General features: G+C 40.6%; 1 protein-coding gene across 2 annotated transcripts in view; it reads left to right on the top strand.

Moving 5' to 3' along the window:
- The window catches only part of LOC113034802 (gamma-aminobutyric acid receptor subunit pi), an 84,146-nt gene that overhangs the window by 56,187 nt on the left and 13,113 nt on the right, over positions 1 to 14,846 (top strand). For both annotated transcript variants that reach the window (XM_026189856.2, XM_026189855.2), the window contains 4 exons: positions 460 to 572; positions 6,742 to 6,809; positions 10,622 to 10,839; positions 12,899 to 12,981. In XM_026189856.2, the coding sequence (XP_026045641.1) occupies positions 460 to 572; positions 6,742 to 6,809; positions 10,622 to 10,839; positions 12,899 to 12,981 (482 nt within the window). The remainder of the gene's footprint in view (positions 1 to 459; positions 573 to 6,741; positions 6,810 to 10,621; positions 10,840 to 12,898; positions 12,982 to 14,846) is intronic.

A 14,846-nucleotide genomic window follows, 5' to 3' on the forward strand; every position in this document is an offset into this window, starting at 1 on the left:
AGTGCCCCCCGCATCCCCCATCCCTGCTGCCACAATTGCCAGCAATATAATCATCTTCCCACACTTCACTGTGCGTTTAAGGATAGCATAAAAAAAGAAAGGGAAAAAAACAACAACCTATGAAAGCAAATAGTAATTTCAAATTCGTAGGTGGATGGAAAAGCAGATATGGCTGGTTTAACATTTTCTTGACCCATTCAATTTAAAGAATTTTTTGTTTGTTTATTCATTTCTTGCATTTTTTTTAAACTTCCAACTCTCCATTTAAATCTTCTTTCTTTTACTCCCTCCCTGCATGGCTGGTAAGACTTGCTGTGGAACTCAATCGATACCCTGCAGACTCTGTGAACGCCAAAGAAGAATCCATCTGGTAAATGCACAACGGGAAGAGAAACGAAAAATAACTCTTATTTCTGCTTTTTTTTCCCCCTCCCCCCCTCTGTCTGTCTTTGTTCTCAGGTTGTTAGAGAGCTCGTTGCTCAACGCAGAAGTGAAGGAAGGAGAGATTCTGCCTCCTACCATCCAGAGGCTGATGAAAGGATACAACAAGTACCTCAGGCCTTTCTTTGACAGTAAGGGAACTGCAGACACAGGCAGCCATGGAAATGACAGAACACCCAGGGGAAATCTGCGTTTGACAGAGAACGAGATGGGTTCATAATGCAATTTTGTGCTTGCGTGTCCCATCTCAGATAATATATGCTGACATACATACATTAAAATTTACGCCAGTTTAATTTAGCTTTGAAATTGGTGTACTCCATTACTTTCTGCGTACAGGCATGGAGGTTTAACCATGTTATGAAGCCCTGAACGCGCATACACAAGACTTACTTTAACACATACAATACATGGTCTTATTTAGATTCCAGTTTCCACCAGGTGACCAATTTGTTTGCAATAGAGGAACAAAGTCTGCCACAATGTGTGCTTTCAGAAGAAGAACAATGTTATGTCATTCCCCGCAAATCCCTCGCTACAGTTATTGTTCTGAGCTCCGGGAATCCATCACAATGTGATTATGGTTTGTTTACTCGCTGTTTGATCTGTAATAACACCTTGGACTTTACCAAGGCGAATGCTATTCAGCGTAATCACCAGTCCTCCCGCCTGGAAGCACAAGCTTGGCACACGGTAATGGTAAAAGCGCTAGCAAAGAGACATATTCACACACCCACACGCGCATATGCCTTTGCATTTCAGGCACTGCTGGAACCTCCATTAATTTTATTCATTCTTTTACATTTGCATTTTCTTTGCCACAAAAACAGTTAAATTTGGTTAAACTTTGCAATGATTCACTTCTCATCTGGGCCAGATAACCTCAAGCACAGCCAGCAGGTCTGCACAATGCCGTCTGAGCGCTCATTTTTGGCGTTTGAAGTGGATTGCCTCCTTACTCAAAAACTAATAATCATCATTTCTAGCACATAAACACCCTTAAAGGAATAACTGAGCATTTTGGATAATCACTTTCTTGCCTGGATTTAAAGGAGAGCCACACTCTCACACTCTGTTCCTTTAATACTAAACTCCACAAGAAACACTTTTATACAGTAGATTTACATGCATCTCATTGGCACATACAGTATCTGCAGTATGACACCAGACTCATTTGTGTGTCTCTGAGGAAAAAAAATGACTGATAAGTAAAAGGGAAGGAGAATAGAAAGATGAAACACGGGAGAGCAGCAAAGTTACCCTGTCTTTGATGGTGAATCAGGAAGAATTAATTCCCTCAAGGAGGTTCACACTCGACAGACTGCAGCTGGTGGATAGAAGTGGGGGTCTTTAGCATTTTTAAATATGCTGTCCTCCAATAACCTTACATTATATAACACAATGTTTTATTATGCAACACTATATATATGCCTGTGTCCTCAAAATACCCTTTTATGTCATCACACTCAGACACAATCTAGAAAAAGGTCAGAGAGAGAAATTTTTTAGCCCCACTTTTGCATTCCACAACAGTTCACTATAAAGCAGAGATGGTGTGACACGTTACTTATTTTTGAAGGCAGCTCTCAAGCAGTAGCAAGCTGCCGGTTCTGAGCGCAGCTGCTCCCGCCTTGCCTGGCTATGACGGATGAAGCTGTGGTCGATTATTTAGTTATCGTTTCAAGTTCAGCTGCTGTTGTCGTATGATAGCTACTGCTTGAAGTTAGGGTGCTTCCAAGACAGATGTGCTGCTAGTACAGCATAAAAATTAAGGAATACAGACCATTTTAATACAATTCTTAGTCAGCACCAATACACACACAATAACTTACAATTGCAGAAAAAAGTTCATGATTTTATATATTTATCTATAACCCTAATCAGTTAAATGGTTTCAAGGGAAAAAAAGCTATCCAAAACATATGCGCATATGTATACAGGGAGTGCAGAATTATTAGGCAAGTTGTATTTTTGAGGAATAATTTTATTATTGAACAACAACCATGTTCTCAATGAACCCAAAAAACTCATTAATATCAAAGCTGAATATTTTTGGAAGTAGTTTTAGTTTGTTTTTAGTTTTAGCTATTTTAGGGGGATATCTGTGTGTGCAGGTGACTATTACTGTGCATAATTATTAGGCAACTTAACAAAAAACAAATATATACCCATTTCAATTATTTATTTTTACCAGTGAAACCAATATAACATCTCCACATTCACAAATATACATTTCTGACATTCAAAAACAAAACAAAAACAAATCAGTGACCAATATAGCCACCTTTCTTTGCAAGGACACTCAAAAGCCTGCCATCCATGGATTCTGTCAGTGTTTTGATCTCTTCACCATCAACATTGCGTGCAGCAGCAACCACAGCCTCCCAGACACTGTTCAGAGAGGTGTACTGTTTTCCCTCCTTGTAAATCTCACATTTGATGATGGACCACAGGTTTTCAATGGGGTTCAGATCAGGTGAACAAGGAGGCCATGTCATTAGTTTTTCTTCTTTTATACCCTTTCTTGCCAGCCACGCTGTGGAGTACTTGGACGCGTGTGATGGAGCATTGTCCTGCATGAAAATCATGTTTTTCTTGAAGGATGCAGACTTCTTCCTGTACCACTGCTTGAAGAAGGTGTCTTCCAGAAACTGGCAGTAGGACTGGGAGTTGAGCTTGACTCCATCCTCAACCCGAAAAGGCCCCACAAGCTCATCTTTGATGATACCAGCCCAAACCAGTACTCCACCTCCACCTTGCTGGCGTCTGAGTCGGACTGGAGCTCTCTGCCCTTTACCAATCCAGCCACGGGCCCATCCATCTGGCCCATCAAGACTCACTCTCATTTCATCAGTCCATAAAACCTTAGAAAAATCAGTCTTGAGATATTTCTTGGCCCAGTCTTGACGTTTCAGCTTGTGTGTCTTGTTCAGTGGTGGTCGTCTTTCAGCCCTTCTTACTTTGGCCATGTCTCTGAGTATTGCACACCTTGTGCTTTTGGGCACTCCAGTGATGTTGCAGCTCTGAAATATGGCCAAACTGGTGGCAAGTGGCATCTTGGCAGCTGCACGCTTGACTTTTCTCAGTTCATGGGCAGTTATTTTGCACCTTGGTTTTTCTACACGCTTCTTGCGACCCTGTTGACTATTTTGAATGAAACGCTTGATTGTTCGATGATCACGCTTCAGAAGCTTTGCAATTTTGAGACTGCTGCATCCCTCTGCAAGATATCTCACTATTTTTGACTTTTCTGAGCCTGTCAAGTCCTTCTTTTGACCCATTTTGCCAAAGGAAAGGACGTTGCCTAATAATTATGCACACCTGATATAGGGTGTTGATGTCATTAGACCACACCCCTTCTCATTACAGAGATGCACATCACCTAATATGCTTAATTGGTAGTAGGCTTTCGAGCCTATACAGCTTGGAGTAAGACAACATGCATGAAGAGGATGATGTGGACAAAATACTCATTTGCCTAATAATTCTGCACTCCCTGTATATTTAAACATATACACACAGCCACTGCCACTTCGAATACACTTTGTTTTTGCTTTGCAGATCATTGTATTTGAAATTTTGAATGTTTTCCCTTTCCCGTGTTTGTTTTGTTGATATTCTAATAGTTTTAAATTAAAGAAAGGTTATAAGAAAAAATAACTGGCCGTAAGTTAAAAAGTGATTATTCCCCCCCCCCGAGGACACTTTCACTAGCCAAACCCAGGTGTGATTACCTGTTGAATCAAGAAAACACTTAAATAGCACCTGTCTGACAAAGTGAAGCAGGCTAAAGGATCTGAACAAAACATGACAGAAACACAGCATGGCACGGTCTTAAGAAACTCAAGGACTGATGAGAAACAGTCCCTCACATCTATCAGTCTGGAAAGGATTACAAAGCCATTTCTAAAGCTTTGGGACTGGCTTTGGGAATTACGTTGAAAGCCATTCTCCACAAAAGGAGAAGACTTGGAACAGGTGAGAATCTTCGCTGGAGTGTGGGCCTCCAAAAAAATGACTCCAGGAATCATTCAGATCTCATAAAAGAACCCTGGGTAGCATTTACAGAACTGCAGGCCTTACTTGTTTCAGTTATGGTAAGTGTTCATCATTCAGAAAAAAGAAAGTGACTCTGCAAAAATGACATCCATGGGAGAGTTCGAAGGCAAAACCACTGCTGACCAAAAATATCCCAACGGATTGGTTGGTCAAGATGTTTTTAGCAAATGTGGCAAAAACATCTCGACCACTCTCAAGACTTTTGGCAAAATATTCTCTTGACTGATGAGACAAAAGATGAACTTGTTAGAAAGCTTGAATCCTGTTACAGCTGTCGTAAAAGTAACTGTAAATGATAGAAACATCAATTCTGCTCTCTACCATAAAATCCCGACAGTAAATGTCCAGCCATCAGTCATGGCCTGAAGGTCAAGCCCATTTGGGCAGGATAATGATTTGAAACACACTAGCAAGTCTATCGTGAATGGCTCAAAAACTTCCAAAACAAAGTTTTTAGAGTGTCCTAGTCAGAGTCTAGCCTTAAATCCATGCTCAAAACCTCTCAAATGTGGTTAAAATTAAATAAGTCTGTGAAGAAGAGTGGGCCAAAATTCCTCTACAGTGACATGAAAGACTCATTGCCAGTTGATAGCAAATGCTTGGTTGCAGTCTTGCTGCCAATAGTGGCACAAGCAGTTACCAGGTTTAGGGGGCATTTAGTTTCTCACATAGGGCCAGATAGGCATGAATAGCATTATTCCCTTACTAAATGAAATCATCTTTTGAAATCTGCGTTTTGTATTTATTTTGGTTGTCTTTGTCAAATGTCTTAGGCTAAAAGTAAAAAAACATCATCAAATCAAATTCGACCTGATAAAATGTGAGCCTTTGATTTTATCTCACAAATAAACATTTCTGGTTAATATTGATCAGGCCTCTAACACATCACCTTAGAATAATTTTAAAGCAATACATTCAAGTTTGGGTTTCCTCACATGAATGGTTTGCGTCAGGCCTCTTGTCCAACTCCTGTTGGATTTAAGTGATTCTGGAGCTTCGAATCTTTGGTCTTCTTTAGCTGTATTTTGGTAGAACATCTTGTGTTCTGTGCACTATTTTCTTGTCGCATTACCCACACTCTCTTAAAACTGAGATCATTTGTTTCCTGACATAATTTGATCTGATTCAAAATGCTTTGCTTCATCAGTGATGGTAGCCTTCTTGCCCTTGAGGCAGCCAAACAGCCCTGAAAAAATTATCCTCCCATCCCCGTGTTTTAGAGATGAGATGCTGTAAGGGTTTGATGATTTAATACAGTGAAATCCATTACAGCAAACAGTTGTAGAATGGTCTGCCCAAAAGCTGGCTGGATGTCTGCATGATGACATAAACTGCATACAGGTATCACTGGTCTTTTCGGAGATGGTTAGAGATGGTTTTCTAATATTTACAGTTTTTTTTTGTTTGCAACAGTATCCACAATTCTTTTTCTGAAGACCTGAGAAATCTATTTTGTTAATGCCATGATCAGTACCTTGAAACTTGATAACCTTGCAAGCTTTTGCCACACTACTGTACCTTTGTATGATAAAGTGTTGCTAAACTGCCTTGGTCATATAAAACAGGTGCCGTGGGACCCTCCTCCACCTGGATTCTGTGTGCCATGTGCGTGAAAATTACAACTGGCACCAAAAACTCTACTTAACATTCTGCTGCAGTGAGGCTCCAGCATTGCCTTTAGATTTGCATCTCTTATGCCATGTTGCTGCTGTAACCCTTTAACATAAAACATAAGAACTTTTTAAATTGTCACATGAAAATAAGATAAGAAGCGTGGCCTTAAATGTGAATGTTTCACAGCCAAAATTGTGAGAACTAAAGCCCAACTGTGGCTACAGCCACACTCCCAGTGGCAGCTGTGTCATCCCAAGGCTGCACTCATAATGAGATCTTCAGTCTGTTTTGGCAGCGGTCAGTGGGAGAGGTGCTAAACTCGGTCCTCTGGTTTTCTTTCTAAATTACTTGTGTCTGTGTAGACACAGCTGAGTGGGCAGTGACACTCACAGCACTCATAACCAGCTGAGGTCAACCTGAATATATAATAATGTGTCATGATACAGCTCAGCCTTTCTCCATGTGCCACAGAAAAAGTTATTTTCAAGCAAAACATAGACTTTAGTTTGTCTGTCAGTCTGCCAGATAGACTATTAACAAAGATTAATGTAGACTAAAAGTGAAGGGAGTAAGCAGTGTGTGAACATAGAGCAGTATGTTTTTGAATGGTTTCTTCTTTTTTTCTAGATGGTCCGGTAACAGTGGGTATGAGTTTGGACATTGCCAGCATTGACACCATTTCAGAGATCAACATGGTAAGAGTATCACACTACTGAGTTCTGAAATTAAACAATGAAAACATGCACTACCAATCAAAGTTTCTTAATTAATGGTCTTTCCTTTAGTTTCACTACTTTCTACAATGTAGATAAATACTGAAGACATTAAATATATAGAGCAACATATATGGAATTATGTAGCAAAGAAAAAATTGAAAGAAAAGTCTAAATATGTCTTATATTTTAGATTCCTCAAAGTAGCCACCCTTTGCTTTGCTGGCAGCGCTGCAAACCCTTGGCCTTCTCTCAGTAAGCTTCATGATGTAGTCACCTGAAATGGTTTTCACTTCACAGGTGTGTCTTGTCAGGGTTCATTTGTGGAGTTTCTTGCCTTCTTAATGGGCAAGTCAGGTTGGCACAACTAACAGCCCTATTTGACAACTGAATTCTTCTTATGGCAAGAACCAATCAGCTAAGTAAAGAGAAACCACAGTCCATCATTGCTTTAAGAACTAAAGGTCAGTCAGTCCAGAAATTTGCTAAAACTTTGAACGTGTCCCCAAGTGACATATTCAGTCAAAGTCAAAACATCAAGCACTACAACAAAACTGGCTGACACGAAGACTGCCCCAGGAAAGGAAGACCAAGAGTGCTGGAAAATGGACTGGTTCTTATATAGCGCTTTTCTACTCTTCTGAGCACTCAAAATGCTTTACACAACTTGTGCATTCACACAAGCACATTTTTCCTAGGTGCTTTCTAACTGACATTCACACTCCGATGGATGCATCAGAGAGCAATTTGGGGTTAATATCTTGCCCAAGGATATTTGGCATGCAGACTAGGGGAAGCCAGGAATCGAACCACCAACCTTCCAATCAGTAGATGACCTCCTCTACCACCTGAGCTACAGCCACCCCCAAGTCACCTCTGCTTCTGAGGATAAATTCATCCAAGTCACCAGCCTCAGAAATTGCATCTCAGATTAGAGCCATGCAGAGCTCCAGTAGCAGACACATCAACTGTTCAGAGGAGAATCAGGCCTTTATGGTCAAATAACTGCTAAGACACTACGACTAAGGAAAAGCAACAAGCAGAAGAGATTTGTTTGGGCCAAGCAGTACTAGGAATGGATCAGACAAGTGAAAATCTGTGCTTTGGTCTGATGAGTCCAGGTTTTAGATCTTTGGTTCCACCCACAGAAAAGATGATTGGATGGTCTCTACAAGCATGATTTTTTTTTTTTTTTTTTTTTTTTTTTTTGGCCTGTCCCGTTTGGCTCTTTTGCCATCAGAATTGTTGTCTAAAGGCAAAGAAAGATGCCCAACGGATTTACTTTACCAAACTGACCATCCCAGCCTTGCCGTAATGGTCCATTTGATTCACCTTTTATTGTTTATTTTATTTTCACTTACTGAATACGGGACAGACTCTACAAGCATGATTACCACCGTGAAGCATGCAGGAGGAGGTGTGATGGTGTGGGGTGTTGACACTGTTGGGGATTTATTCAAAACTGAAGGCACAATGAACCAGCATGTCTACCACAGCATCCTGCAGCGACATGCCATCCCATCCTGTTTGCGTTTAGTTGGACCATCATTAATTTTACAACAGGGCAATGACCCCAAACACATCTCCAGGCTGTGTAAGGGCTCTTTGACCACGAAGGAGAGTGATGGTGTGCTGCACCAGATGGCCTGGCCTCCACAGTCACCTGACCTAAACTCAGTCGAGATGGTTTGGGATGAGATGGATTGCAGGGTGAAGGCAAAAGGGTCAACAAGTGCTCAGCATCTCTGGGAACTCCTTCAAGACCATTTCAGGTGACGACCTCATGAAGCTTATCACAAGAATACCAAGAATGTGCAAAACAGTAATGAAAGCGAAGGGTGGCTATTTTGAAGAATCTAAAATCTAAAATATGTTTTCAGTTTCACACTTTTTTGTTTGCTACATAATTCCATATGTGTTCATTTATAGTTTTATAGTTGCCTTCAGTGAGAATCTACAATGTAAATAGTCATGAAAATAAAGAAAAACCATTACCAAACTTTTGACTGGTAGTATCGATACATTTCATGGGTCCCTAACTAATAAACCACAAAGGTTAAAACTGATTAAATGCAACAAGAAACTGTGCAATGCAGGTCAGAACACATCATTTTTCCGAGTTTATTGATCAGTCTGTCTGTATTGTGAAATGTTTGAAAAAGCATCATACCTGTTAGCAGTTATGAAAAGTTTATTGCCTTTTTCCTCACTTCTTTTAACCTGATGTGTACACGTTTTTTTGGTATGACCACCTTTATTCTTCAAAGCTGTCTGAACTTTCAAGCTTTCTCAAAATTTCTACAAGTAGTCTTCTCCAATAGTTATCCAAGCTTCCTGAACTACATTCAAAGCTTTTCTTTGGATGTCAGCTGCCTTTTATTCTGTTCGTTGTTAAGATGATCCCACACCGCTTCAATAATGTTGAGGTCCAGCATCTCTGGAGGCCAGTCCATGACTGATAGCTTTCCACTGTGTATTTTCTATACAAATATACTGTGCTGCATTGGCCTTGAGTTTGGGATCATCGCACCGCTGAAAAATTAAGCTGTTGCCAATCAGATGCTTTCCAGATGGTATTACATGGTGGATCAAAATCTGATGGTATTTTTCTGCATTTACAATTCCAATAATTTGAAAAGATAGGGTTAAGTAGAGACCCACTCTTGTATCCCTCTTCTAAACTCCTCCATACATATTGATGAAACTTTGAATTTGTATTCATCACTCTATTAGACCTGTTGTCACTTATTTTCAGCTCAGTTCTTGTATAATTGGCATACCTCAGCTTTGTCTCTCATGTTATCCTCCCTAAGAATTGCTTCTTGATGCCACTATTCTGTTAAGATAATTTATTTCGCTTCAGCAAATAGTGTGGTGGAATAACTCTGAGGCCCTGTGTCAGGTCATTGCTGGACCTTTTTTTTTACTGCTTCTTAAGGACACGGCTTTCAGTAAATGAAAAAAGAAGCCAAAACCCAGAAAACAACTTTGAAATACCTTTAGGAAGCCTAGTAAACTATTGCTTAAGACCACTTTAAAAAATTACCAGAAAGTCTAGCTCCTTGGAAGAAAAACTTAAAGAATTTTATGCACTTTATATTTTTGGATTGCATTTTGGAACTTACATATCTGAGGACATGTAAGGTCAACAGACATAGATAATCATCTCCATGCTGGACCTTCAATGAAGCAACTTAAAATTAAAAGTAGGGAAGACAGAATTTAAAACATATTTTCAAGAGTTAATCCATGTTTAAAAGAAAAATCTTTATCAAAAAACTAAGCTACAAAAGTTTCAGTATACTGGAAGTGCATACTCGTTTTGCTCATATGAGATTGGACTTTCTTGACTAAGAGTGGTCGACCAGCCTTAATTAAATAGTGAGTGCAACAATGACTTTCCTTTGGGAATGGTTCATTCCTGCAATGCTTGCTTTGTGAGAAAATTCTGCTTACAGCTAGCATGCAACACATGAAAATGGTTACATTGTCTCACATGATGCAACAGTAATACTTTGAAAAATAATGTCATGAAGAAAAAAATAAGTTCAGTGTGCTAAAAGAACAGAACAAACTTGAACAGAACTTGCTGATTTGAAGCAATGTTTTGAATTACTGCTGTTTGAGGCACATAAGGGCTTTGGGCTATGTAAAAATTGCAAAAATTGTAAAAATACAACAACACTGAGCTCGGTTTGCAAAAACATGACTTGTCTGTCAGCACATTACTGACATGCTTTGTAAAAACAGTGTATCAGCTCTGCTAATGACCTGTTCGGGCCTCATTACTGCAGGACTACACGGCTACCATATTCCTCCGCCAGCGATGGACTGATGAGCGCTTGGTGTTTGAAGGCAACAAGAGCCTGAGCCTTGACGGGCGGCTAGTTGAGCTCCTCTGGGTCCCAGACACGTTTATTGTTGACTCCAAGAAATCCTTCCTCCATGACATCACCGTGGAGAACAGGCTGATCCGCATCTTCCCCAACGGGACTGTCCTTTACGCACTAAGGTGGGGTAACAAATAAAGATTGTGCGTTGATGGGCTTGTTCTGTTTATTGTTTTCTGCTTTGACAGACAATGAAAAGTAGTCCGGGGAATGGAACATTGGCTGAGGGAAGAAGCGTGGGTTGAATATGAGATAATGTGATTGCGAAGCAGGGAGTTTTGTCAATTCTATTACTTGTGTATTGGATTGTATGAGTATAGGACCATGTGATTTGGCAATACAAAGAGCTGTGGGCTATCAATGCAACATAAGTCCTGTTAGGATCTGGGAAACAGATATTGTACTGTGTGCAAGGCTTAAGATCTGATGGGATCTTGGCAGGCTTCTCAAATTTGTATTACCTTTGCACTCATAGATACTGAGTCAAGCAGGCAGCTTTTTTAAAACTGTGGTGAGAGGGATTTAAACAGCCTACTGTGTTACTGTCACATGCTGTAACCTCAACTCATCAACAGATTGAGGAGCTGTCCATGATCTGGATTTGACTTCATTGACTCAATTCTTTTGTTTTTTTTTAATTATTCTTCGATATACAGTTTGTGCGGAAAGTATTCAGTGCTTAACTCCTTCCAGATTTGGTCATTTTACAGCCTTATTCCAAAATGGATTGAATGTATTTTTCACCTCACAATTCTACACACAATGCCCCATAATGTCAAAGTGGAAATAAATTCCTTCAAACTCATGCAAATTTATTAAAATAAATAAATAAAACATGTACATAAATATTCACAGCCTTTGCTCAGTACTCTGTTGACCTCTGACAACAATAGCCTCAAGTCTTTTTTCAGTATGACACTACAAGCTTTGAACACTTACTTTTAGGCAGATTCATTCTTCTTTGCAGAACCTTGCAAACAGTGGATGGGGAGTTGGGGAGGTTGTTCAACAGGCGTTCAATTCTAGGCTCTGGCTGGGGCATTCGACAAGATTCACAGAGTGGTCCAGAAGCCATTCCTTTGTTATCTTGGCTGTGTGCTTACGGTCATTGTCCTGTTGGAAGATAAACCCTCATCCCAGTCCGAGGTCCGGAGTGCTCTAAAGCAAGTTGCCATCGAGGATACCTCCGTACATTGCTGCATTCATCTTTCCCTCAACCCTGACTAGTCTCTCAGTTCCTGATGCTGAAAAACATTTCTGCAGCATGATGCTTCCACCATCGTGCTTAAGTGTAGGGATGGTATTGGCTAGGTGATGATCGCTGCCTGGTTTCCTCCAGAAATGATGTTTGGCATTCAGGCCAAAGAGTTCAGTATTGGTTTCAGCAGACCAGAGCATTTTGTTTCTCATGGTCTGAGAGTCCTTCAGGTACCTTTTGCAGACTCCAGGCTGGATTGTGCTCTGAAATGCACTGTCAACCATAGGACCTTATATGGACAGGTGTGTGCCTTTCCAAATCATGTGCAGTCAACTAAATCGACCACTGGTGGGGTATGTGGGTGTTATGTTATAGTAACCTGAGTTAGGTAGTCTCTCTTCACAGTCCATCCGTATATAGTACAGTATTTTAAATGTGAACATGAGTTGTGTTTCTTTTTAAAAAAAACAAAACACGTGTCATCCTTAAGTACAGCGAAATTCAATTTCTTGACTTATTGTTGGGAATAAATAAGAGTTTCTCCAGTCTTCATGGACCTTTGCTTTCAATACAAAGAAGTGCTTACCGTCTACGCTTCAGTGTGGCAGAAAAATGTGGAGGAGGATGGTGCTTCACAGTCAGAGAACACGACTAGTGAGAGTAAAACAAGCCAGAAAAGATAGTCAGGAGAGAAATGACCACCTTGGGGAATTGGAGCTGTGAAAAATGACAGAGTGAAGTGAGAAATATGAGGTGCTGGAGGAAAGGGACAGCTGTGGTAAATGTTTCAGTGCTGTGCCTGGAGGGAATACATGAGAAAGCACTGAGATGATTGTAGCCAAAGGTTAAGCAATTAAAGGAAAAGCTAATTTGAAAAGGATACTGTATGCCACTTTCATGCTTTCAAAGTCTCCAGGAATAACAAATATCATTTGCCGTTGGTAACCTTTTTCATGGACTTAAATAACATTTCTGTTGTCTAGGATTACCACCACTGTGGCTTGCAACATGGACCTGACCAAGTATCCCATGGACAAGCAGACCTGCACGCTACAACTGGAGAGCTGTAAGGCCACTTTATATTTAAAGAAAATCTGATCTTTGCTACCTGAAGCTGTGGCAGAGTTGTTGGTGGGTGGGCATAATTTCAAGTAAATCCGATCAAAACAAAGGATGAAATGGATCACTTTCATGTTCTGCATTGGTTGTGTGTGTGTGTGTGTGTGTTTGTAAAATTGCACGAATGTCACACATCATACATAAACTGGATTTACTTCAGTCTTGATGAAATGTTTCATAAAGGACATAACTGCTGCTGTGGAAAAAAAAGAAAAATACAGCTAGTGCCTCGGGTTACAACTGAACCACCTATAAAAACACTGCACAATGAAAGTCAAGAAAATGAAAATTTTAAAAAAATGCAACGAGAGGAAAAACAGCCAGTGGTTGAGGTAGGGAGGATGCTATGGTCTGCAACAATGATTGCCTGAAGGTGCTTTTTATTTGTACGGTAAAAACTCTGCAATATTAGAGCGAAAACCATAACAATGAGATTATCCCTTATGAGCAAGCACTTGTTGAAAGTAGGGAGAAGAAACTCCCTATTAACAAGAAGAAACCCCCAAAGGGTTAGAGCAGTGGTTCTTAACCTTGTTGGAGGTACCGAACCCCACCAGTTTCATATGTGCAGTCACTGAATCCCTCTTTAGTGAAAAATAAAATGTGATTTTTTTTTCTTTATGCTTTATCCACCATCAGGCCGGGGTCTTTCTGTGTGGAGTTTGCATGTTCTCCCCGTGTCTGCGTGGGTTCCCTCTGGGTACTCCGGCTTCCTCCCACCGTCCAAAGACATGCAGTTTGTGGGGATAGGTTAATTGGATAATCCAAATTGCCACTAGGTGTGAATGTGAGTATGAATGGTTGTCTGTCCTTGTGTGTTAGCCCTGCGACAGACTGGCGACCTGTCCATGGTGTACCCCGCCTCTCGCCCTATGACAGCTGGGATTGGCTCCAGCACCCCCCGCGACCCTGAAAAGGATAAGCGGTAGCGAATGGATGGATGGATGGATTTTTTTTTCCAAATTCAAGACATAGATATGTTTTTTACTGGTGCACAAAATGAGCCGCGCATGTCAAGGCGGAGGCTCTGCCGAACCCCTGAGACTGACTCACCGAACCCCTAGGGTTCGATCGAACCCAGGTTAAGAACCACTGGGTTAGAGGATTAGAACTGTCCAAACTAGTCTTATTGTTACGATGTCAGATACAGTGCTCCCGTAAATGCCGCTGCTTTTTTCATGGTGCTCTTTCGTAAAGATACACCAAAATAAATTACTAAGTTTTTGTGCAAATTCAACACGGAAGATCTGTAATCACTCATTTTGCTGCTTTCTTGGATATTCGGCTGCTAATCTGTTCTTTACATCACTACCACTCAAAACACTCAAACTCAAAACTGACATCATTACACTAGTCCAGTTTCTTTGAGCCAGTCAGCCTCTACTCCATGTGGTTTAAATTTCACTGCTTTACCATCATTCTCCCTTTCAGACTCGTTCATGCACCTCAGGTCCATCTAAGCCTTCATCTTAATCTTGACCATCACCAATGTCTAGACCCTGAGGGATACAACCTTAAATTTTGTCACTGCTGGGATCCCATTCTGGCATGATGGCATCGTCGGAGTCTAATCATGTTTTGCTTTAGGCACCTAAGTGCTTGGTTATATTAGGAAAAGGCTTGTGGCTTGGGTTGATATACAGCCATATTTCAACAACATCAGTTGCACTTTGTGGGCTAGGGTTTGGTCAAATGTACCATAAGAGAATGGTAAGAAAAATAGTAATAATAGGTGACATGAAAATAAAAATAACCCTCACCCAGCTGTTGTTTAAGACCTACTTTTGGCTACTCATTGGCAGATTTGTACAC

The sequence above is a fragment of the Astatotilapia calliptera genome, chromosome 13 (genome assembly GCF_964374335.1).
Source record: "Astatotilapia calliptera chromosome 13, fAstCal68.1, whole genome shotgun sequence".
NCBI classification, from domain to species: domain Eukaryota; kingdom Metazoa; phylum Chordata; class Actinopteri; order Cichliformes; family Cichlidae; genus Astatotilapia; species Astatotilapia calliptera.